We start from the raw sequence: 26,670 nt of genomic DNA on the forward strand, positions 1-26,670 counted from the left end.
AAAAACACGTTTCTGCGCCTCCCATGTTTGTGAACTATATTCTGATGCTGTCTAACAGAGCTTCACTTGAACACTATTACAAAAGAGCAACATGCTGAACCGCCCGCAAGACTTCATGAGAGACCATCAGAAGCATCACTAACAGACCATCACTAACAGCTGGCATTTGAATGAGACCGCCCTTCCCACAACTACCTTTTCCTTGTAAAGCTGCACACTCTTCTTGAACTCATCATAGAAGAGGGCCTGTTGCCGCGGGAGAAAGGCTCTCATGGCACAGTTGCTTGTCGCCGCCTGCTGTTTGGGGGCGAATAGTACCATGATTTGGTATTCATTCTGAGCGTTCATGTTGATCACACCGGCCTAAAAGAGTGCCAAGATAACCATTACGTTTGACAAACAATGCAGCCTTTATCAGATTATAGTCCCTCATACAATGCTCTGTGACAACTATACATGTAGATGCACTGTTTAGAAAATAACTAGCTAAACTGGGTCTAACTTTTGTTCCACTGTTGCGGCAACTCCAGTATCTGTCTTGACATATTGGTGAATCTTAAGTGAAAAATGGATAGCTGTTGTGAATACCACAAACTAATAAATTAAAAAGACATGTAAATGAATCCTATTTACCAAAATGGAAGGTAAATGGTTCCCTAGCAAAGTTTTATTAATCTATCGAGATTTGCGATTGAAAATTTTGTCCAACTTAAAATATAACAGACATACTAAAGGAAACTTTACTAAAAAATAAAAAATATTGCGTTAAAATAGTGACAATTATATGATCTTAAATCTTGTGTGTGTCTCAACAGTGCTTAGGATATGACAAAAAAAAGAAATTATATGAATTGTCTTTTAATATATTTCCTATGAACATAGGGTATTGATCGTTTGAGTACTTATTGTCAAGATTGGCCTTTTTGTACGTCAAGAAAGATTTTACTGAATGCAGAAGTATTTCTATACAGCAAGGTGAGTAGGCTCACTAGTCAAATTAAGACGCCGCCATGCAAAGATTAGAAGGGGACATACGTACAGGGATAATGATTAAACAATGAGATGGTGTGAGATGGTTAGGTGTAATAACAGAGCATAGGCTAGCTAAAAGGAACTTTTAGCATTTAGCATTAGTTGTCTATAATGAGCCCAAAAACATCTTGCTTGCTTGTAGTGCTTAACTTGTCCATTTTTTGTTTCCCGCTTTGCTGAATCACTCCACAAACTCAAAGCAAATGTCAACACATAACTTACTGTATATACCAATGTATGAGTTGAGTTTCTGGGAGACGATTTGAAAGTAACAATTTTTGGTTTGGCTTATACATGAATAACAGTAATGGACATGTTGCTGCTGGGCCGAATAGAACGTGAATTTGAAAAGAAAACTCCATTATTATGCATGCAATATATACATTACGGTGTGAAGCCTCAACAAAGGCTAACAATAATGGTGCTTCATCATAGAAATATTAAAGTTACGTAACATAATTATCAGTAACAAATATCATTAAAAATAGAGTATACATTACCAGCACTTTCAATCATAACATGGCAGCCGCCATTGTTGTAAGTCGGAAGTCACCCAAAAGTAAGTCACCCAAAACCGCATTTAAAATTGGTTGAAGAACTCTATTTATCGTATAGAGTAAAAACCTTCAATTTTCGAAGCTTTGTTTTTATTCCTGGTAGCAAAAATCAATTCAGATTTGGTATAATTATTCCAGAATATTCTGACATAATGGGGTCAGCTTATACAGGAGTAATACCTATAATAATGTTATTTTTGTCTTAAAATACCTATCGACTTGTTTATGAGATCTAACATATACATGAGCATATACGGTAAATGATTTACTACTGAGCAATCGTTCGATGGTATTTGCCACAGTACTTGTCAACATTTGTCAAAGCAATTACTAACCTCGTAGTGCTATGCTAGATGTTGAATGGAAAAGCATAAACTTATTTGTTAAATGTCCATTTTCCCCCACTGTAAATGTGATAACATCCTTAGTTTATTTGTGGTTTGTGACAGTGCGATGCCTAAATAGCAATTTTTAGGCATCGCACGGTCATTTTTTTAGGTAAGACTGACTTCACTTAAATTAAGTCAGTCTTAGCAGCCAGGAAACTGTTGGTTACCAACGCAAAGACAAATTTAGCCAGATATATCAAGCATAAAACAGTGGAGTTGTAACTACAGCTAATAACATAGCTAATACATTCGATCAAGTTTGTTTCCAAAACTAAAGCCATGATTTCTGAAGCATATACATATACTGCATATACCATGTATCAATAGAATGCACAATTCTCTAAGTTTATGGGTATATTTCGGCCCCCAATGATTGCTCATCATTTATTTCTAGTCAAAAAAAAGTTTTTCCATGAATGCTCAAAGGGGCATGTTTAGCTAATCCGAAAGCACCCTTAGTTTTGCGTCACCACAAGAGGTTTTTTTGAAATTCTACATTGCTTAAAGGATTATCCTTTATGGCCAGCAGTACAGATAATGTTAGGATTCGGCTGTACAACTCAGCTAGAGATAGCGCTGATCAGAGAGAACAATTTTTTGATAGAAAAGAGAATGTTCCATCATTTGATTTTCCCAACTCCTGCACTGCGCCATTACAAAACGCTGAACAATGGCAGAAAACATGACAATGTGTAGCCAGCATATAAACCTATCATAGTTCCGTCTTGCTTTGACATATGCATATTCATTTCCATCTCTTATTAGAAATTGAGCACATACCATTCCTTTCTCGATAAGCATGGTGACGAAGGAGCGGAAGGGAGAGCTGTGATTCGTGTCAGCAAATATGTTTAGTTTTCTGGTGTCGGTGGTGAGTTGTCGCTTGCATTCAGGGGATTGGGTTAATATTACCTCCGGAATAGGATACACAGAAATCTTCTGCGGCCATTTAAAAAGCCCTCCACTTGATATCCTACGAAGTAGCATCGCTGGGTGGATGTGTTTGTTTTTATTAAACAAAAATTATGCTAGAGGGTGAATGCTGACCAATCCTTGGCGCAAGGTGAATTAATTGTTGGTACTCAGGCTAATGCATCTGCCTCAAAAATAAATAACCAAGTTTATTAAAAATCATTTGCAGGTTTGAAAAAACTAGTTTGTTCAAGATGTCACTTCATTGTTATTGTTCTTAATTTGAACAAAGCCTAGCATTAATTTGTAATGAATGTAAAAGCAAACATTGAAATGTGAACAGCAGCAAGCAATTAAAGAATAGACAACTCACAAGTCTGAGTCCTGGAATGGGTCAGCCATCAGTTTGCAAGGCATAACCAACATCCTCTCTGACGGACTCATGGTATTTGCTCGTCTTTCGCAGAACTCCAATGAACCTATGAAAATGCAATGACCATATAGAGTGGCATGTAAATGCCAGCTGTCATTTTAAAGTTAGAAATAACAACTTGGCCATCCTGTTCAAACCTTTTGGTTACTATAATGTGATCATTGCAGCAATAGCTGAATAAATGTTGCAAAAAATAAATTTTAAAATAATTTTGCTAAAACAATGTTTTATTATGTTCTCCAGTTTATTTTTAAAAGATCATTTTATACATCATCAGATGAATTATTCAGAAATGCTATAAAGTGACAGCGGCAAAAACTGAGACGAATAACCTTAATGCTGGGCCTTAACCTTATAGAGGTTTGACAGCAACAGTCAACGCATTTCGCTAAAATCATTACGAGACAAGAAGCTTTAGCTTAGTCAGATGTAATTTCCTCATAAAATACTTCATAATCATTTAATGTCTGCACATGAGAAGTTGCACAAGTAAATGAAAAAAGTGAATTACTGTCATTATGGTTATGTGACTATTTACTTGGCTAACTGAAACTACCCAACATTATAGTAATTTAACATTATCATGCAATTTCCTTTTCTCTGAGAATGTTTTAAAACTTGGCTAAAATAGACTAATATTCATCAATAAAACAAATCTTGTTATGAACATAATTATGGGTTCATCATTAATTCTTTGGACACACACTGGTAGGGAATTGAGGTCAACTGTATAGGCATGCAGTTGTATGCCAATACAAACAATATACAGTAGATAATCCTATAACATATACCTCATATAACATAAATTCCAGATAAAGTAAAGAATTTATGTCAATTTTACTTCGTACTATGTAAAAGAGTCTATATAATGTATGTACATTGTCAAGTCGGGCGAGTTCTCAAATTCGATTTGAATGGTAACCTATCTCGCCGCACCTGCGAGAGAAAAAAACGACACATCTCGTAAAAATCTCTATTATATATATATATACAACTTCCGTGATATTCTAGTTCATCGTGATAGATCGTCAGATGTGTTGACAAAACAGAGAATAGGGTAGCTGCGCAATTGTTCATAACTACTTGAATGCGATCAAATGGTGCATGTGTTATAGCGTCAGTCTACCAATCTGAATGTCACGAGTTGCAGTAGCGTCGCAAGTTATCTTTTATCCTAACCTTGACCCTTGGATACAGATAGACGAAAAATAGGGAGTTCCGCTCTATATGAGCAAAAAAAACTTTTGTTTTGTTTTATTGTAAACATATAAAGTATTTGTTATTAGCTTTACTTCCCAGAATAGACTTTGCTGTTTAAAAAAACAAGTAAATCATTGTAAATGAACGTCGAAGATGTGCGCTACCCATCAACTTATAGTAACATTACTACGATCATGGTCTAAGAACTAGTGAAGTTGATTATAAAAAGAAATAAAGTTGGTCGATGCAAACCTATAATACTGCAGTTACGGTACAACCCACAAATTAAAAATGTAAGTGGTTTTTCCTTTTTGTAGGCCTATGGCCAAAGGGGTGAGTTTGGAAACATCTTGGAACAGATTAGGCAATTTACATGTATTTTGCTGGTCTTATCACGTAAAATCCCTATAACATAAACGTTCATGGAACAGATTATTTACATTGAAGGATCGCCTACTGTATCAGTATTATGGAAGTTCGAAAGTCATCTTTCGAAAGTTTAATATTACTTGTACACTGTAGTTGTGTATTTTATCAAACTCATTTGAATATTGTAAAAAAGCACATGCGTGATCTTCTATTGTTGGGCGCATGAGAATTATGAAAATAACTTATTTGTTGCTATACATGAAATGATGTGCTGCAGAGGCAGCAGTATAAATAGTTCATTAGTAACATTTTCATGCACCATTGTGTCAAGGGCATACCGGAGGAGGCGAATCTACAATTAATTTTGACATATTAAGATCTAAGAAAGTTACTGGCATAAAAGTTTGTAAACTTCTCATGCCATACATTCTTCAACTGCCACAAACCTGATAGCAGTAACACTGGGGGTCCTCCCATGTTTTGTGACGATTCTGACGACCCGACGACAGGGATATTTAAAAAGTGACAGACGAGACGACCATTTATAAATGTAGGTGACGAGGTGACGATGATTGTGTAAATAGGATTACTAAAGGTACGGCTACACGTAACGAATTTTTCGTTGGTTCTGAGTTTTGGCCGAAATCACGAAAAACGCAGAATTAATCGGTCGAAATTCACAGCTCAAATAATTCTGTGAATTTCGACCGATTAATTCTGCGTTTTTCGTGATTTCGGCCAAAACTCAGAACCAACGAGAACCAATTCTGTGCATGCCCATCGAGTTCGTCGACGAAACGTTTTTAACAGATTTAACAAATTATTACCGAGCACGATTCTAGCAGCTTTAGCAATTAGTATAGTCCAAGACATGTATCGCAACACACAATAAAAGTACGAAAGCAATTCAACATAGAACACACGATGTAACTGTTTAAGTTGCGCTATTGTTGGTGAGTGAGCACGACTCTAGCAAATTTAAAGATATATGTAGTCCGAGAACATAATGGGAATGCAAGAAAAATATTATGGAAATTCACCATAGTAAATACGATGCAACCGAATTGATTGCGCTAAAGATGGCAACATTTTCTACCGCAAAACTTTTGCTGCTAAAAAGGAAATATAATTAACAAATGAACAATTTGTAGCTATAGCGTCCAAACAATAAATACATACAATAACGCAATCTAAGCAGTTGCATCGTGTGTACTAGGTTGAATTGCACTTATACTTTTATTGTGTGTCATTATACGTCTCTTGGACTATACTAATTGCAAAAGCTGCTGGAATCGTGCTCGCTAGCACGATTCTAGCAGCGCAGAATAATTCTGTGTGTTTCAATCATTTCGTGGTTTTGGTTAGAACCAACGAAAATTTTGTTACGTGTAGCCGGACCTTTACTAACTTATTATTTGTCCACAAATCAACACGTTCAATCGAAACTTCACTAGTTTTGGTTTGAAGCATCTGGCCCAGCATTTATAGACTGCCAAATAATTCAAGTAAACAGCAATGAAATGCCATGACATTGACAGCAAAGTCGTTTCCAAGTCTGTGACTGACAGTGATTATTAAAGACAATCTCGGTCTATTTTCAGTAAAGGAAATGTAGCCCTAAAAACCAAAGACGGCTGTCACTCTTCGCGGAGTAATCAGCAACGCTCCCAAAAATAACTAATAAGTTTGTGAAGGTCGCTGGTTGAGCCATGCTTTTGGTTAGCAGAAGTTCAAACTGAGCAAGTTTCAGGTTTTTAACGCAACCCAGTGCCACCAGAATGGATATTTGTATTAGAATAACAAAATTGAAGAAGAGGTTGTTTTGGTTACCAACTTGAAAAAGGTGACAGCGATTTTATAAGTGACGACAGTGATTTTAAAAGTGACGACAGTGATTTTAAAGGTGACTATTCTGACGACAACTTTGTGAAGTAGGACCCCCCAACACTGTGTTTTTCTATCATGGAAACAGTCGGTGTGTTACGGCTATTTCTTCTTAGTTTATAGTAATATGAATTGATCACATTTTGCGGTTAGAAATATCTGTCAGTTCTCTAAGCTTCAGCTATATGACTGATCGTGACAAATATATATTCTATTATCTGTGGCACTAGATTTTGGTAGGTAGTTTACTCAAAAACTAAAGGCTACTCAAATGAGCTGGGCGATCAGTTTAAAAACAAATTATTTAGAATTGATAACAAACACGGGCCATACATACAAAGGCCATACATTTTTCCTTCTACCAAATACAGTTGAAACAGCGTGTAACAAATCCACAACCACTAGGAAATTTTGCAGGCTTCTCAATAATGCGGCGCATAAGCAACAATGCCTAATTACCTGTTACTAAATACTGAAATACTACAGATTTATGAAATTGATTATACTGGTGCATCTTCTGTTTTAGTCAAGTTTCACAAGCTGTTAGCCCACATCTGTTAATAAGTAAAAATTAGCTCATTAGCTCAAGAAAAATTTTGTGAGTCAAGTTCAATAATGAATGAAAACCAAATAGACATTTGGAGTCATTCACTCATTATTCTTTTTTGTAGTTATCTATATATATATTTCTCAAAGTATGTCGTCTGTCTGTCATTCTGGCTATAACTACTAGAATCTTGGTATTAACATTCCCCATTCTGATGAAATTTGAACTGGCAAAGAATGCATCGACAAGTTTCTTATCCGGACGCTCTACCACTGCGCTACAACAGCATATTGATCAACAACGCTGTCATATACCGCATGCCCCATGCGCATGCTAATTATTTTAGCAATGCGCCCATGCGTTACAATGCCCCTGTTAAGAAATATTTTCGTAAGGTTCAATTACTATATCTGGGGTCAAGGCCAATTTTTCTCACGTGGACAATTATATCGTGTCCGTGTTGTCGTATTCAAAGTTTTGATGGATTTTCTCATGATATGAGGAAATATGAGTTTAAAAGTTGTTTGACAAGGTTTGAAAACCTTTAGTTGTTTTTATTTTCTCTCTCAAATTATTTCAATTACACAAAACACTTTTCTCATGATATGTAGTTTGAAAGTTAGAAATGCAAATATTGTTATATGTTAAATACAAATCAATTTTCTGTCCAAAGACTTTTTTATTACCCGGGCAACGCCGGGTAGCACAACTAGTTAAGGATATTTATGACTTGTCTACTAAATGCTTGAATCAAGCAATTTTTACAATTTTAGGTTTAGAGAATTATTTACATGAATTTCTCAAACAGAAATGTACAATACCAAGAGCTATCTGCCCTATACCTCGTTAGATAGATTGTAGATACCAGTGTTCAGTCAGTTATTAAACATTTGTGGCTGTTGCTAACTTATTGACTTACTAAACATTTGGTTGCTATGCAACTATTTAGACTCGTTAAAAAATAGCTCGCTAAGCACTTGATAAACCGGTCACAACTTCCTCTATAATCAAAAATCAATTATAAACAACCAAGTTGGGACCTATCAAGAAGAGTTTGCTCACTTGAAAACACGATGAAATTGGAAACAGAACTTCCACCCTGGCTTCAGACCATATTTGCTACCTTAAAGCACATAAATTACATAATTTTTGTATTATATATTTCAATACATCAGAGTCTTGGCTTTCGAATGAGCCTATATTCAATACACAAAGAATAATAGAACTATGAAAAACAGGATGTCAAAAGTACATCCTGCAAAAAAAAACCCTTGGCTCAGGTACTCAAAATGTGGCGTCATAATTCTCATTTAGCCTTAGGTCTTCGATCCCTTTCGCTGCCATTGAGGCTGCGTTTTTCTGTGACAATCGGTGCTGTTAAACCCGGAGAGCGCTAATAATAAACTAAGATTCTAGATAATCAACAATGCCCGCGATCGTACTAACGCCCGACCAATAGAAACACATGTTCTGGGTTAATTAATTATGCTTCAATAAATGTACTGTCGTTGATAAAGGTAATGAAATCACATCGATTAAATTATGACCTGCTCTGACCTGCGGTTGCGTGGCCATAGGACTAAATATCAATCGCACTTTCGCGAGATCATGCAGTGCTTGAAATTACTTAGTCTCAGTCGTCACCCTTAACATCGCATTAAAAATCAAGAGCTAGAGCATAATATCATCGGGAAAATATAATATGGTTTTTGCAGTCTGAGGTACTTATCATAGAAATAATATGTACATGGAGAACTAATGACACTGATTCCTTTGTCATCTTCATTCGTTCTCTGGAGTTGTCCTACCTTCGCCTGCCACTAGCGTCATTATCGTCACTTTCGTAGTTGATAAATAAGCGGTAAGAGCACACAACAACGAATATGAGAATTGTGACGTCACAATTTTCGAGACAATGCCAGTAAACTTTTTCGCGGTAGAGCTCTGGGGAAATCCTATAAACACCAACCAATGTCTGTCTCACCATGGCAAACAATAGCTCATTCGAAAGCCAAGACTCTGATGTATTGAAATATACAATAAAAAAATTATGTAATTTATGTGCTTTAATAGTATGCTAAGTGTACCTTTTGTACCAATAGCATGCTAAGTGGTACACTGTTAAGAGCTGTTATCAAAATTATGTATTGATAATGGCATTTGTAACGTGGTTTTTACAAAAATTGTAGCCAATGTGTAATAAGTAATTGTTTTCAAATATCCAAACATTGTAAATGAGACCGTTTAACCTTAAATTACATTGCACAGCCTATACATCGATGCTACCATAACAACCAAGGTACTAGAATATTGACAGAATAGTCACGCTGTAATGCTGTTAAAACAGAAATGTCATGCTCACAAAACGTCTTTCAGTGAACCTATTAGCTTTAGCTTATTAAAAAGAATCTTTGCGCAATGCGCAACATGAAAGTTTCAATAACGAAACTACCGCTGAGCAGAGCAGTTGCTAGTCATATTTGACTGATCAATAGCCAAAAAACAATTAATATAGCAGTTTTCTAAATCTTAGTTGTGACATGAGAACTTTGCAAACTTTGTACAATAATCAAGTTATCATAATATAATTTAGATTAATTGCTTGTGATGGTACATTCAAATGCTGCCAACTAGTCATGTTTACTGCCTCCTACGCAATATTTCACACAAGGTTTTCAACGAAAAATAGACAATTTTCATACACATTTAGTGCAATTAAAAATAATTTCATATTTAAAATGATTTCATATTTAATTGGTGTTTCAATGTTCAAGCAAGTCTGATAAAAACAAAAAAGATTCGCATTCAGTCACTAGTAATGAATTGTAAATTATTACAACGCTGGTATAAGACGATCTGTAATGATAGACACATAGACATAGCCTAATGCAAACTGCAACTTTTAAGCAATGTATACCTAAAGATAAAATTTAAAATGAAAAAATATTTACAATCGCACTGACAGAATTCACTGAACAGGATTCTACAAAAGCATTGAAAATATTTTGCCCGTTGTATAGTTTGTTGAGTGATAGTTGGCAACATGGCTATGCTGCATATACTTTAACGAATATGATCAAGTTGCCCGCTATGTAACATATTTGCAAAATGCTTAGATATTACCCCTGTCATACTTTGAAGTCAATTTCACTTGGTTCACATATGATTCCAAGCATCAAGTCTGTGGCAAATTACTAAAAATGCTGCGCCAGCACCCATATCCTAGTTATTGAATCACCAGTACGAAGCACCAGGAAGCAAGCGTTAAAAAGTTTGTAATTAATCATTAAAATAGTCTCCGGGCCACAGATACCAAGAGGCCAAATAGGCAAGCCAGCTAGAAAGATGCCGTTTCATATTTCCTAGCAAATGTTTCAATTGGTCAATCATTTATATATATACTTACAGATACAACTGCTCGATAAAGCACTGTTTGGTAGTATCTATAGTGCAGTGTATGACAGGTTGGGTACAAGTGATGATAGATATCAGGACAAGCAATGAACTGTCCGCCGAATGCCCAAACTGAATGTCAATATTGATATGTAGGAGCATGGCAACTACAACACTCATAAGCTCTCAAGTACAAAACTATCATTTTTTCTTTCTTTTTAATAACTAGAGCAAAAAATATAACTAGGTATAATTCCAGACATGCGCAACTTGTTGTCTCCCCAATATGGGTATTTTAATAATCGTTAGATTTGAGCACGTAATGAACCTGTCACGGATTTCGTTATTGTGTCAGATACCATTGTTAAAGCTAGAAAAGTATATGCAGGGATATAACTCGCAAAGAATGATCTGTTATAGTATATGAATAGCTATGAAACCCAAGAATTAATTGGAAGGAATAATTTAATTCTTTTGTGCATAGAATTATTAGTGCCCTCTTTCAGACAATTCACGATGCGGTTGTCTTTTTATGGACATAATTATGGAATGCTTTTATTAACCGACTGGAAGCCAAGGGAGATGCAGATTTCAATGGCACCACCAGTTTTATGAGCATAGAAGTCGACAACTACCAGCCAATATAAGGAGTTATAAGCTAAAGCTGAGAGACATACGCGAGGAGTATTTCAAGGAATAGTCAAGCTTCAAACTGTCACTAAATCTATGTATGCACGAATCTACTGCAGATTTAGTGGCCATTTAAAGCTTGACCGCTTCTTCTAAAGTTCCTTCTATGTATGTCTCTCAGCTTTAGCTAATACTGTACTAATTCAAATTAAAACCTCAGCTCAAGCCTTGAAGATTTGTCAATAACTCACCATTATTTCAGTCATCTACATCTTACATATTCAATCATTCGTTTGATCATTGGACTAAAAGTCCTGCTTACTATTAGCCGATAAGCATCATTTTATCTCAACTACTTGAAGCAAGTTCATATATAACCCAGGCTGCCCTGGTACTATCTGTCACTACTCTTCAAAGTTTTTTACCACATGTAAACCTGTTGAAACACTAAGAACCGCTGCTGACCCCTCTGAGAGTTATTGCAATCAACTAACCTATGTTGTGAATGTCAAAGATGATTGTCATTAACTATGCATGCCATGCGATAGGAAGAGACTTGAGGAAGTGAATTACTATGGAAAGCATGAGAATGAAGGCAAAACTTCCGACTATGTATGGACTGTATGAACTCTGTATTGACTCTGTATGGACTGTATGAACACATAAGACAATACAACTATTCATTGACATTATAAACAAAACAGCAAACTATTGTCAGCTAAATAATTGAATGCAAGGTAAACTAGCAACATTTTTTCTGATCACGTACAATGTCACTTGTTAGCCTTGGCGCCGCATGAAGGCAAAGTACAATTTTGCTACTTTCAATTAATTTGTCAATACAAAAAACTATGCTGTGTTGTGACACAGTAACAAAAGGGCGCCATCAACAGGCAGCCATTATTCAAGGCTAACTTCTAACTGGGAAGAAAATGTTTATTCAGAATTATGCAATTATGACATTCATATAAACCTGCTGAAATAAATAAAGCTTTATGTCACAAGGAACGACCTTCTGTATATGTATGCCTACTGCAATACTATGACATATACTTTTATAGCACTGAGGAAGCACATTTTACCTGTGTAGACAGTGATATGAAGCTCTATTCCTAAATTCACTGGCCACAAGTAACTCTCCCAACAACCCCCCAGCCCCACAACCCACCCCATCCCCACAACCCACCCCATCCCCACGCCTCACCCCTTCTTTCTCCTCAACCTCCCCTCCACACAATCAACTCCTTCTCCACAACCCACCATTTCTTAACAACCAACCCATTCCCCACAACCTTCTTTTCTGTCAAGACTTCCGCGAACAACATCGTCTTGCCGCATACGAGACAATGAGCCCTTAGTAACTACTGCACAAACCAAATGATGGGACAGGCCATTTTAACAAAACCATAATAACTTGGTGGCATTGCAGTGAATGCGATTTTAATTACACTATTATGGCAACTAGCGTAAATGATTCGTCACTACATATGTATGTACACGTTTCATTGAGGTGACTCTGTAGAACTTCTTGCCAAGCCTAAAGAATAAACATGTACCTCTGAGGCTAGTTTGCGTGCAACCAACTGACAAACAAGAGACTCAACAGCTGACACTTGTCTAAGCTAGGAATGCCTGTATGAAAAGTGATTGGCAGAGCAGGTGATCACTTACCTTGCCATACCACCTGGTGCTGTGAAAGCTGTAACGGGTTCTGAATTACCTGACCTACAATAAGGAATGAAAGGTGCTGTCATTGATATGAGAACGGATGGTCTAAAATGGGAGACTTCTGATGACAGCTCGACTTGGAGATGTAAATCTTTGTTGTGTCAAAAAGACAAGCTTTTTGAGAAATTTGTATAATATGACAGTCTAACTGAAAGGCAGATAGGAACCAAATGCTGAAAGGGTAAATTTTCATTTGAGATGAACCCAAAAGGTTGCCATGCCAAGCGTGGTTGAGTATAAAGGGCCTTCTTCAAGATGATTTCCATTTATAAGGCTGTTAAGTTATTGTGAGATAGCCTATTACCTATATGCAAGTTTCTGCCCAGCAGTTACACTAGAGTTGGCCACATCCGTGAATTAATCAAAAAAATCTTGCTATGTATAACAAACGCATTCATATTGAGAAAGTATAAAGTAGCTGTAATTTTCGATCATTTTAAAGACAAAAACAATCATGATGTTACTCTATTTCATTGTCTCTAATGGATTCCATGACGTCATCGGTAAATGCCATATACTGACGATTTTAGAATCGAACCAATGGGGTCAATGTTTGAGAATAGTTGTAACCACAATACAGTCAAAAAGTAGGGAAAGGGGTGACAACTACCGTTGGGGAGTTGCTATGATCTGATGTTCGTTGGAACCTAAATATGTTCAAAGCACCCATGAAACTCCAGGCTTCCTTAAAATATAACCTGACGATTTAATTGTAATAAAAATTAGTTTGTCGAGAATTTCAGCCGAAATTCGCGGTATAGAATCACGATATGATACTTGTTTGGCCAATATATCATTTGCTAGCATAAAAAACTGTTTTTGGCAACAGTAAAATATTAAGATTCTTTTGGAAATGCATGCCGAGATAAAATATTGAAAACCTAAAAAGCAAGATTAAAAAAAGTAACCATCTCGTAAAAAGCACAACTTCCGAAGCACTCCCTGACTGTCGTTCGTGGCTTGGTCATGTTTTCCGACAAATTACTCCTCTACAGATGTCAATTATACAATGAAAGTTCACTCGTAATGGTCGACTGACCATCCTCACACGATAGCCAGACTTGCAAGCATAAACACTGCTGCAGCTTTCTCAAATACAGGAATGCAGTTAAGCAATCCTTGTGTACACATACGTAGGTCATGAATCAGATTGATAAGATGATAGGTGATTCTAGCGTGTATGCAAGCGACTGAGAAGACAAAGACATCCAATAACACCTACATGTATATGCATGAGCTTTAACACTAGATGACTTCCTACAAGCACTCGGCTCATTATTGAACGAGTAGCTACTAGTTACACGCGCTGTTACAGTAGTAGTTGATATTTCAATTGCTCTCACTGATGCAAAAATGCATCCCTCTGTTTTTACATAATCGTCAACAATCGGTCAAAGCTGTGACAAACCCCTTCAACTCAAATAAATGACAATTATTATGAAAGGACTAAAGGTTTTGTGTGATTTATTGGCTATATGTAAGGTCTGTGAGCTAGTGATTGTGTTTATGAATTGCGTACAATATCACGTAAGGTCAATAGTAATGGTAACTATATACTGTAGATGAGTAAGTTTATGCAGCTAAACAAGCCTAAAATTACTGATCATCTCTCTGTAGGAAGAATGGATGAGTAGATTCAATACAACTTTGTGACAGTACACCTATAAGTGTAAGTAGCTAGTCACAACAGTCGCAGTATGGAGTGAGCTAAACTCAAACTGGGTGTTTCAAGGACCAATACAATGATGAGATTAGCTCTTGAATAAATACAAGCTCCCTTGTGACAATTGATCGATAAAATTACGCAATGGCTAAAATACAGAAAATCAACTGCTAGTTAAAAGCATATGATCAAGAAATGAGTCAATAACCAGGAATGGATTGCGATAAGGCTAAAACACAAGGAGCAGCGATGCATTTCGACTCACCAGCAGATGTCAAACATAACATCATAGGATGGTGACACACACACACGCAGAAGAAATACCTAGAACAACTTCAAACCTTCAACTCATGATGTGTAACAAACATTCAACACACTCTGTCCATGGAATATATATTAAACCTTGACTGATGTAGAGTATCCAGCAAAGAACTTACAGACGACTTAAAAGATCTAATCGATAGCACACATTCAAGATGTGGCTTACATTTTTTAAGTAGCTAAATACCTTTTTTCTCGTTAGCTGCTTGCCATTCAACTACCAAGGAAGCGACGGTATTAGCAAATCGGTGTACAGGCAGTCGACTAAGTTCATTCAAGCCGGGAACAGTCTTTTCTCTACATGTCGGGCACAGAGCACCATTCTTCACGGCACGGTACTTTTGTAGACATCCCAAACAGAATACATGAGAACAGGATAGCCTCCGGGCATCGAAGAACGGATCAAAACAGATCGGACAGGAAACAGTCTGGGCACACTCTGAGAACTCTCTACTCTCAATTTCAGAAAAGGCAGACATGCTGTGCGAATAATTCCCTAACACTCCGCATGAATGCACTGTAACTAGTTCCTACTCCCCACTATTAGCTGCATGTACTCCAATATCAAAACGCTTATTGAACATCAAGCTTACTGGTCCATAGGAAGCTTGTGATTGGCTAACAATACGAGATTATCATCTTGTCAAGCTTGCATCAGCGCTCCAATAGAGAATCAATAAAGAAAAGGCTGTGGCGCAGACAATTGCTTTTTACACCCAGAAAGCCTGACACCACACTAGCCAGCAAACTTTGAAACGAACTACCAAATGAAGAAAATTACTTGAAAATCTGGTATTTAATGGTTTTACCAGTTCGATGGTCTAACAGCTATGATTGATGAGATTGTTACTCTGTTGTACGTATGAAATGGGTTCTCACACGCTTACTAATTTGGTTGTGCATTGATGAATATAATTGACTTGCGAAACCAATTTTTCACTTCTGTATAGCCTGTAATGCTAAAAGGAACGAACTATACATTTTTTTAAGAACATTTGAAAGTTTTGATAAGAATACAACCAAGTTGTTTACATGAGCTAGGCCTCTGTATTAAAGACAGAATAACAATGTTAAACACTACATAGTGGCACGCTCTGATCAAAAGCGCTCAATGTTTTTCATATTCATATTATTTGCAGCCACAAAAGATTTTAAACTGGTCAGCTGACGAAAACACTTGCAGAGCCGTTTTTTCCTACCTAATGGCGATATGAAAGCTCGTCAGTGAAACACAGAGTAACATAAGGACAAGATGATTAGATACTAATTTTTAGCTAGTATTGCTTAAGAATTACAATTCACAGAGCCCTTCATCGGTGTTGTCAAAATTCACCACCTGTATTGCAGCAATAAGGAAGTTTATGACCAGTTGATGAATGTCCATACTGATTATAAGTTCAAATGAGTCTTCACCTTCATTCCAGGAACTAAAGCAAATTATGACATTATGAAGTACGAAATTAAGAATTGCCTTTTTCATTCTAGCAATCCGAAAAAAGCCGATAATTCGTTGTTTTCGTTTTGAGTCAATAGGTAGTCAAGTTGCTACTTATCATGACTTCAACACACCAATCTTTGAGCATATATTGTAAGACTGGAGCAAGTATTTTATTCTGCACCAAACTTCAAACATGATATTTGAAGTGCTTTGAAAGTATTAAACTTTTGTACGTAAAAGTGAAGACAGGAATAAATAAAGCCATTTTTTATTATTATTCCATTGATTTAGCATTTTACATGTAGGCCCCCTACTTATAGTTTGGTTTCTATATAGTTTTATGTAATGAGTTGGTTTTATAACCACATAGATTACTTGCAGCATTCATTAATAAATTACCACAGATTTTTGGCCTGTGTAATGAATTAAAATAATTACATTGTAATCTGATAGAAACATTTGCTGCAGCATTTAACGTTTCAACATACGAAGCAGATCTAGGAATGAATTGACTTCATACGTAGAGGTTTGACTATATATCTCTAGTATAAAAACAAACAGAGCCGTTGGCTGGGTTTACAACTTTTCGTGGAAGACGTTTAAACATCAAGCAAAACAAAGCTGTCAAACATTGGACACATGCGATCTACTTGATTACCTATACAGAGACTATTTCGATAGTGGCAAAAAAATATGCAATTCACAGGTCTTGAGAGCACCATTGAGCAATGGCTTTGATAGAGGAAGCTAACTTATGCAAAAAATGGTACAAAAGTTGTTTGAAGCCAAAATGATAAAAATCTTGTAGTAGACCTAATTTCGTATTTAAAAAAGCATATCTAAAAATGGGATTTACCACAGATACAAAAAGCATGACATCAAATATTATAAGTTACAGAAAAGAAAGTTACCATTTGCGAGAAGCTACACTCAGAAGACTACGCATCTATTATTGCCAATGAAGCGATAAATTAATAACAAAACTGTTTTGTAGTAAATTGTAGAAACAGTTAAAACACAACTGTAGTAGCAATTTAGATAGTTTGACGCCTTACGTGGATACGTCTGGCTGCCTACCGAACAGATGATTGGCTGATAGTGGTGTTTTTCAAGTGTAAACTGAGTCAACTACCGGACAGACCTATAAGATTCATTGTAGTTCAATTAAGTTCAGCCTGAATAGTTGCGCAGCAACACTGCTGTACTGTTCTGTAGATAGAGCAAACGTGTTCCAAGCATGCAAGATGTTCCATCTATGAATGTTGTTGCTATGGTTTTTACCCCTTCATGAATATTCTCAGTACTACATTTCCTGAAGTTTAAATTCTTGCTTAATAATTATTCGTAAGAACAGATACATATTTCACGCAAGTTTTATGTTTTATGCTTTTCAGAGTGAAAGTATTTAGTAGAACACAACTCAAAAAAGGAGTTCAGCCCAATCAAAGTTCCATTTATGGTCTAACAAGCTTCTGTTTGGCTGATGATAAAAACATTTCTATGATGTTTAAGCAAATTCTTATTAACTAATGGCTAGTTTACACAGTTCTCCAGGACAATACTAGGTTGGTGTCAGTCGTTTATTATGGATAAGTTAATGAATGACTCATCTAGTAAACTCCTCTGTTGCCATTCACCTCCTCATACGTGAGGGTGGTTGAATGCACCCTTACTGTTATTATTGCTCAATTCAACTACAGCTGTTGAATACAATAACCGGATTATTTTTCAAGCTTTCGATAAATAAAGAGAAGTTATCAAAGCCCTAGTCTACGGAAACAAGGGTGGGTGTCCGCTCATACCAAGCAAAGACTTTCAAACTTGGTTTTATTGGGCAGAATTTATACAGATGCACACGATTAGCAAGAATTAATTTCTGTTTCAAATAGGATGATGGATAAACTTTACCATTTTGTAGTAGATAGATGACAAAGGTTAACAGAAGAAAGCTTACGGAGTTCACTTGAGTGCAAAAACAATCGTAGAATACTAAAATAAGACAAAATCTTAAGATTGATTTCAAGACGTCATGAACACTAATCTCTACAAATAGGAGTACAAGATACAATAGTAGCCTATAGTAACCAGCTTGCGCCATCATATTGCTTTAGACAGCTAAAACAACGACAAAGATAATGATCGGCAGACACTACAGGCACACAAGTGCTGTGTTATATAGTTCAGTAATGGCAGAATTACTGGTAGTATTAGTAACCAGCTGTAGGATTAGTAACAAGTAGTTCACGGTATGTGTGACTAGTAGTAGTAGTAGTACTGGTAACAACAAGCTGTAATATCAGTAATTAGTAGTAGTCCATGGTAGGAGTAGCTAGTAGTCTACTGACCAGCTGTAGTAATAACAACTAGCAGATAGTGGTACTAGTACCTAGTAGTTCTAGTGCGCAAACGCAGTCGTAGAAGTAACAAGTAGAAGCTAATAGTAGTATAGACTAGTACTGTCAGTGACTAGCTGTAGTAGTAACCAAGTAGAAGTTAATGTCAGGAGTGACTATTAATGTTAGAGGCCACTGCGGTAGTGGATAAGTTGTAGTGAATGACAGAAGGGAATGGTAAGAGTGAAAGGTAGTTCTCAAAATCGTGTGCATTGTATCTCACTTCAAACCTGTGATCTATTTACAAAGGACATTCCATTCTCATTCCTATTATTCCTTATTGGCATTGCTAGTCAAGTTTGAAGTCAAGTAGAATGGGCTACTGACCAGCTGTGAGAGGATTAAGATGGGACATACATGAGCAGTACAAACTCCATTAGTGGGTGAACCTTTCACACCCGATGCTGGATAAAACTCTGCATAGCAGTTTGGCCAATATGACATCACGCCAACAGCAACTAGCAGGTGAAGAGATTTGCTTGGCTTGGCAGCCCCAGCAGTGAACAGACCAGCGAAATTAGTATTTGACACAAGATGTTCTACACAAACAGACAAGCCTTTGCTACAACCATGGCTGACAGAAGCATCAACACCAATTGCTGAAACACAAACACTTGTATTAGCAAGTCAGACTAATCAAACCATAACATCCTCTACTGAAGCTGTATAGAGTACTCTCTAACAAAGACGTGTTGGTAGATTTATAGCGGTAAGGATAAGGAGTTTTACAACAACAAATTACCACAGCTGAAAATGTTCCCTGATGTAAGTTATGAGGTAGCTACCATTGAAATTGTTTTCCAAAAACATAACTAAGAGATATTAACATATCATGAAGCTAACTTTACTGTAGGTGCGCTTGGGCAATTCTATCTACGTAAGATATGAACGAAAAGCTATTTTCAATGATCACTCTTTCTGGAAACGAAAAAGAAACATTGAATACATTTAGCATTCAGCGTGGCTGGCCAAAGCAATGTTTGTAGTATGAATGCGAGTGACATGATCACACAAGATCTGAGCCTAGTAAGCTTGAACACTAGTGTAAATACATTTTTATTCCTTTGGAGCTAGTGGTTATTGGTGAAGTCAACTGAATGTAAATCATTAAGGCCATCACTCAGATAGGAATCTGAGCTAAGCTTATACCAGCAGTTCGATCAAACTAAACGAAGGAAACTTAACCAAGTGAAACACAAAAATTATTGAGTGATTATCTGCATCATTCTAGAGTGTCTGAATCTTTAACATTGTACAAACCTATCGCTTCCTATGTCTGAGTGATTAAAAACTGCGCTAAACAGGTATTTCTCGGCGCCAAAGAGTAAACTGTTGGCTTGGTGTCGACAATGCGCGAATCCAGATAGCAAGCTAATATAGGCATGTGTAGCCTGTCTTGACAAACTGTTGTTTTTGCGGAGTTGTTCCCCCATCCGCGGGTGAGCAACACAACAGCTTGTCACAAGACGTACTGCACCTGATGCATCAGCTGCACTTATAGGGAGTTGTTCTCGTCCTTCTATGCGGCTTGGTTGCGATGTTATGTCGGTCGCTCCATTGGTAATCATAACGAATTTTGCGCAAAAATTTATGTAAAAAAAATAAGATTATAACGTTTAACCAGCGACCAGTCTCCGCGGTAAACTTTAGTAGAACTTGAGAACTTAGACAACAACAGCAACTAAACATGTCGTTATTTGTGCGCTCAGTCAGTTTTAATTCTATTTTTGTATCAGTCAGTTTTATTTGTTCTTATAGATTTTATTTTCAATATATTTTATTCTTAAATTCTACTAACGTTTACAACAGAGACTGGTATTTGGTTAAACGTTGTAATCTTAATATTTTCTGCATAAACTTTTATGCGAAATCCGTTATGATTACCAATGGAGCGACCGACATAGCATCGCAACCAAGCCGCATAGACGGAAGAGAACAACTCCCTATAAGTGCACTTGATGCATCAGGTGCAGTACGTCTTGTGACAAGCTGTTGTGTTGCTCGCCCGCGGACGGGGGAACAACTCCGCAAAAACAACATTTTGTCAAGACAGGCTAAGGCATGTGGGGTGCCTATGTGTTGGCATAAATCAACTTCTTGGAAGTAGTCACTGGGAAAACTAAACACGATTGTATACTCTTCCACTCACCAGGAAGCTTATTTTGCTGCGGGGCTCGTGTGAGCTGACCTTGAGACATCTGACCTTGAGACATCTGACCTTGTGGCATCTGACCTTGTGGCATCTGACTTTGTGGCATCTGACCTTGCGACATCTGACCTTGCTGAACCTGACTTTGTTGCATTTGACCTTGCTGCATTTGACCTTGCTGCAGCTGACCTTGCTGCATTTGACCTTGCTGAATTTGACCTTGCTGCAGCTGGCCTTGCTGCATCTGCTGACCCTGAGGTATCTGTTGCTGAGAAAGTTGCTGCTGCTGTGGTATGTTAGAGGTTGACTGAAGTTGATTCTGCACGGAGATTTGCTGGTTAGGTAAAGGTTGCTGCTGCATAAGTCCTGGGTTGTTTTGCAACAGTTGCTGTCCAGGTTGTGTGTACTGCTGACTGACCTGGCTCGGGTTAATTGCCCTGTTGAACTGCCCTCCACCTAAACAAGTGACCGCAACTCATTATTTCCAATTGTACTATTTCGATACAGTGGACATAAACACAACATAAACCGCCTATAGCTAAATTCTACATAACTGAAAGAACTTATGTAGTAGTTTTGCTTCGACTACGTAAAAGATTCCATATTATGTAAAGTGTCAAGTCGGTGCAGGTTCTCAAATCCGATTTGAATAACAAAAATTTTGTAGTTAGCCTTTAAAAATTGCTTTTTCTCGTGTCCATTTTGGTAGAGAAAATGACAAAGGCTTACATGTATCCCTATTATATATACTAGTACCCAGGCAGTCTGGTGAACCGTGAGAGATCATCCGGTGTGCTGATAAAGCACAGAGAATAAGTATGTGCGCAATTATTCAGAAACATTTGAAGGCAATCGATTGGTGCAGGTGTTAGAGTGTCGGTCTACCAAGCTGTATGTCATGAGTTGGAGTCTCATCAAAAAAAAATTTTATACTAACCTCTGGCGACAGGTAGACGGACGAATACCGCTCTTATTATAGTAAAGATGTATTTTGGTTTTACTTTATTTTAGTCAAGTAAAGTGTTTTTTATTATTTCTTTTTGCAGAATGGACCTTGCTGGCAATAGAAGAAAAATCAACATAAATTGACATAGGTGTGCGCTAGTGTTGGGCCGGTATTGGGTTATCCGCTCTTACCGATACCGAGGGATTCTCGGTATCCGAAGAAACCAATCATTTTCGGTGTCAGCTAGGTATCCGCGGCCGGTTTGATATGATTGGTATTTATCCGTAAAAGCCTACCGGTAAATGGTTATACGGATATCCGGAGAGATTTTTAAAACGTTTCGTGACGAACATGCTAATCTCAGCACGCATTGGCGAACAAATTCAACGAAAATTTCCACGCTTACTCTATCTACTATTATATTACATTACATCGATAATGCCACCAGCCTCGATGGTTTGGGAGTTCTACACAGATAGGAGGACGTATAAAAACTCTAACGGGACTGGACTCTAATTGGACTGCGTATAATTATGTGATTACATTACCTGATTACAATATGTGATAGTAAGATTTTTTTAAACTGTTTCAGTATATTTAACAAAGAGAGCCCCTTGCCATTATCTATCTGTTCTTTATTATACATAACGTTTGTATCAATAATTATATTTTTAATAGAATAAACAATAAAAACATCTATCATGAAAATTATATTTCCATCTTTCTTTTCTTTTTTGGCTTTCTAAAACAAGGAATCTCTTTGCCGTAACAATATACTGCTGACTAAAGAATGTTTTTTTGCACAGGCTACTTTTTGCACAACGATAAAAACTGTTCGAGACAGTTATGATTTAAAGTTTAAACCATTTAAAGACACACTGATAACCACATACCGAACAATAGTACCGACAATACCGAACTTTTTTAGTTGGCAAAGGATACCGAAGATGGTAAATACCGAGGATACCGATACCGGGAAAACCGATAAAAATGTGCAAGGATATCCGATCCGGCACTAAATTAGATACCGGCCCAACACTAGTGTGCGCTCCCCTTATCATAAAATTACCGTAATCCTGGACCATAAACCGAGCGAAAGTATAAAAAAAGGAGAAAACTTGTCGATTCAAACCAATAATACTACAATTACTGTACAGTCATTAAATTAAAAAGTTAAATCTAGCCTTTTCTTTTTTTAAAGGCCAAAGAGGTGAATTTGGGAAGATCTGAGAATTGATTAGGTAATTTACATGTATTTTACTGTTTGTATAACATAAAATCCCTATAGGCCTAATAAAAGTGTTCTCGGAACAGATTATTTATGTTGTCGGAATGACTACTGTAGCTGCAAAGTGTAAATTACAATAATATTTTATTAATATAAGGTCACCTCTTCACTTCATTCTAGTAATCACTACATACGAACAATTTTGTAATCTTGTAAACAAACTGATCATGATGGTTAACACTAGTGCGGAGGATATACACCAGCGGCACACTATAAATGGGAATGTTTGCCTTGGATAAACCTTCCTTTATTGTCGGATCATGGAAAATTTTGATGATTTCAAATGGTGCCTTTATGCGAGGAATTGCATTAAATTTGCTAATTTAAAATGAATATTACACATTTCCAACATTTTAACGCTTACTGCTAGTCTTGAATAATACTGTCCGTTTGGCTACCTGTTTTGCAACTAAGACCTCATCCACCAACTACGCAATACAGGTTCTGTTTATTAATTAAGGTTCTGCCAAAATTATTGACTTTGATAAACGAGTCACTGTGATGACCTTGACCCACACAGAACTTGTGGCAAAAGGAAAGATGGATTAAACTATTGATGGAAGCATCATGGGACTCCAATGCATTTAAAAAATTTTCTTTCGCCACCAAAACTTTTGTAGTTGTTTTAATTATAGTGAAAGTGATGCTTAGCTCAGCTGTTCATTGCACATTAAATTATATTGCCACAAGCACTTCTACGGCGATCCAGTGTCAATGACAGTAGTCCGGTTTACCGTCTTCATGACAAAAAGTGCTTCCATATTATCACTGAGATGGCCGTTCAAAACAACTCAATCATCTTTCAGTCATACTGGTAACAGAAGGCAGTGAAAAACAAACCATCCATTCTAACAAGTTACCCTTGTAGGCAAGTTGCCAAAGCCCACCAGTCCACAATGACAATAATATGGTGAGCCCTTGTACTGAGTATAGAAATCTTTAAGGTAAAGGGGTGGTCACACGAGCGCCGAACCGAACTAAATGACGCAAAACGACGTCGTTTTCAGCTCTAAAAAGTTCGGCTGAGGACATTTCTGGCCGAAACGAACTATTTCGGTACTGCTCGAAATTTCGTGCCGAACCCTTGCTCTTAATGGCTGGTTAAAATTCTAGAATTCTAGCGAGCACGCGTCACATTTCTTCTTACGTGCGTGTGAGTAAAGTTAACAAAGAAATGGGACGATACTTTTATTTCGTTAAATAAACAACATGAAGCAATTTACGACAAGGTTCACCCGGACTTGTGATTGGGTTGCATAAATGTAAGATGTTGCACTTAAGTTTTGCATAAATGTTAGGGAATGGTTGTGATTTTCTTTCGTGTAGAATATAAGTAATGTGTCATATTCATCCTGATGAACTATCGTTGACTGATTTATTTATGTAAAACCACAGTACTATGATAAAGACTGTTTTTGTTTGTTATGTACTCAGCATAGAAAAACATTCATATGTTAATAAAAAAATATAATTATGTTGATGGGAAGGGTTAGCAAAATATTTGTATCGAGTGATTTATTTTGAGCAGCCGAACGATCTTCTGATAAATCTGCTGTGTAATTATAATTTATAATTGTTCCTCAGTTTTTTTTGTTTACAATAGAAATATTTAACTCAAATACATAACAACTACTAATGAAACCGTGTCCTGTCTCTATACGTATGGTATCTAGGAAGCGAAGTTACTTCGGTGGCCGTGTGACATGTGCCACGAACCGAACCAGCCTCCGAACCGATCCTACGTCGGTTCGGTGCTCGTGTGACCACGCCTTAAGACTGCTGTACAATTGATTATTGTATTACAATTGTACAATTAGCGGCATGAATTCAACTTGATTATTGCATGATGTGAATTAGGCAGATATTTATGCTAATATAGAAACTTTAATTGTATTTGATGGTAACACATGTGAACAAGGATTTCGGCGACAACGTTTTCATGCTGACAAAGATAAAATATAAATAATAACAATGTTATGTAAAGTAGATGACATCATTATTGCTTGAGACAAGAGCGGTTGTGATGGCTATTGCAAGGCCAACTACCGTAGTATAAAAAACAGAGACAGCATTTTAAACTTTTCAATCAAGAAAACGAGTGACCGAAGAGAATTCATAAGGTCATATGATAGTCCGTCGATAAAGCAAGTGCGCAATCCAAAATGGTCACTCGTAGCATCTTTCAATAAATGATTTTCATGTTCAAAGACCAGGCGCTACAAAAAGTCCTTTTAAAGCAGGGTATTAATACATTTAAAGATTTCAACTGCTACAAGCGATATCAATACGCTATGATAAAATAACGCAAATTAAAACTGAAAATGCACACAGCTGATCTCCACTAAATGGTTAGATTTAATTAGGCTAAAAAAATAATATAGCAAAATGTTTTCTAAATAATCAACTTGGTTCACAACAGTAAGAATTGTGTTCGTCAATTACATAGCTGACAAACTGAATATATCTTCTGTACAAAAATGTTTGGCTACAGCGAAACTTTTCTGATTGTATAGAAATCCAACGGTCTTGAGAGGAATAACAAATGCTAAAGATGGTGATTATTTTTGAAGCATGGAACTGCGGTGTATTTACTCATGCAGTCAAGCATGGCTAGCCACGCTACAGCTAGTTTAGCAGAGAGCACGAGCGAGTAGTGATAGACTTCACCTTGTGATAGAGAATTCTGCATATTAGGATGTCTTGTGACAGATTGTCTCAAGCCTCCAGAATTGATAGTACTGGCATTGCTCGTTATATTTCCTCGTACCATTCCTTTACTCACGCCTGTAGTAAGCCAGTATTTAATACTACAGTTATGGGCATAATACGGGACAGAAGAGGTACCATTCCTTTACTCACGCCTGTAGTAAGCCAGTATTTAATACTACAGTTATGGGCATAATATGGGACAGAAGAGGTACCATTCCTTTACTCACGCCTGTAGTAAGCCAGTATTTAATACTACAGTTATGGGCATAATACGGGACAGAAGAGGCTAATAAATAATGTAATCAAACACAAACATTTGATCAGTTTATTGTACTGTTACAACAGCAACATCCTCACAACGACAAGTCTACAACGCAGTAGGCTGCGAGCTTACATCAGTCAGACCTAGACGTGTGCAGTTAATCTGTTCCAACATTTACTTCGTAACTTGGAGCAAATGATCTTATATGAATACATGATATTTTGTTTAATTTGTTCTAAAACCCAAAATATGATGATAAATACTTCATATAACTACATACGGCAAAAATCACATTACGTTAAACTATGTAAAAACTATATCAATAAAGTGATAATCACCTGGAAAAAAAATTTGGACAATTTGAGATTTAGGTTGTCAGAGGTTTGACTGAGCATGTTTATATCGGTTGAATTAAAAAATTAATCAA

The 26,670-nt window shown here is 36.8% G+C and overlaps 1 protein-coding gene across 2 annotated transcripts in view; it reads right to left on the bottom strand.

Annotated features, from left to right (window-relative positions):
- The window catches only part of LOC137393010 (mediator of RNA polymerase II transcription subunit 25-like), a 47,740-nt gene that overhangs the window by 6,262 nt on the left and 14,808 nt on the right, over nt 1-26,670 (bottom strand). For both annotated transcript variants that reach the window (XM_068079388.1, XM_068079387.1), the window contains exons 11-16: nt 25,940-26,056; nt 21,039-21,494; nt 13,018-13,071; nt 3,264-3,369; nt 2,759-2,951; nt 196-363 (exon numbers count right to left, since the gene is read on the bottom strand). In XM_068079388.1, coding sequence (XP_067935489.1) covers nt 196-363; nt 2,759-2,951; nt 3,264-3,369; nt 13,018-13,071; nt 21,039-21,494; nt 25,940-26,056 — 1,094 coding nt within the window. The remainder of the gene's footprint in view (nt 1-195; nt 364-2,758; nt 2,952-3,263; nt 3,370-13,017; nt 13,072-21,038; nt 21,495-25,939; nt 26,057-26,670) is intronic.

This window comes from Watersipora subatra, chromosome 4 (assembly GCF_963576615.1).
Source record: "Watersipora subatra chromosome 4, tzWatSuba1.1, whole genome shotgun sequence".
NCBI classification, from domain to species: domain Eukaryota; kingdom Metazoa; phylum Bryozoa; class Gymnolaemata; order Cheilostomatida; family Watersiporidae; genus Watersipora; species Watersipora subatra.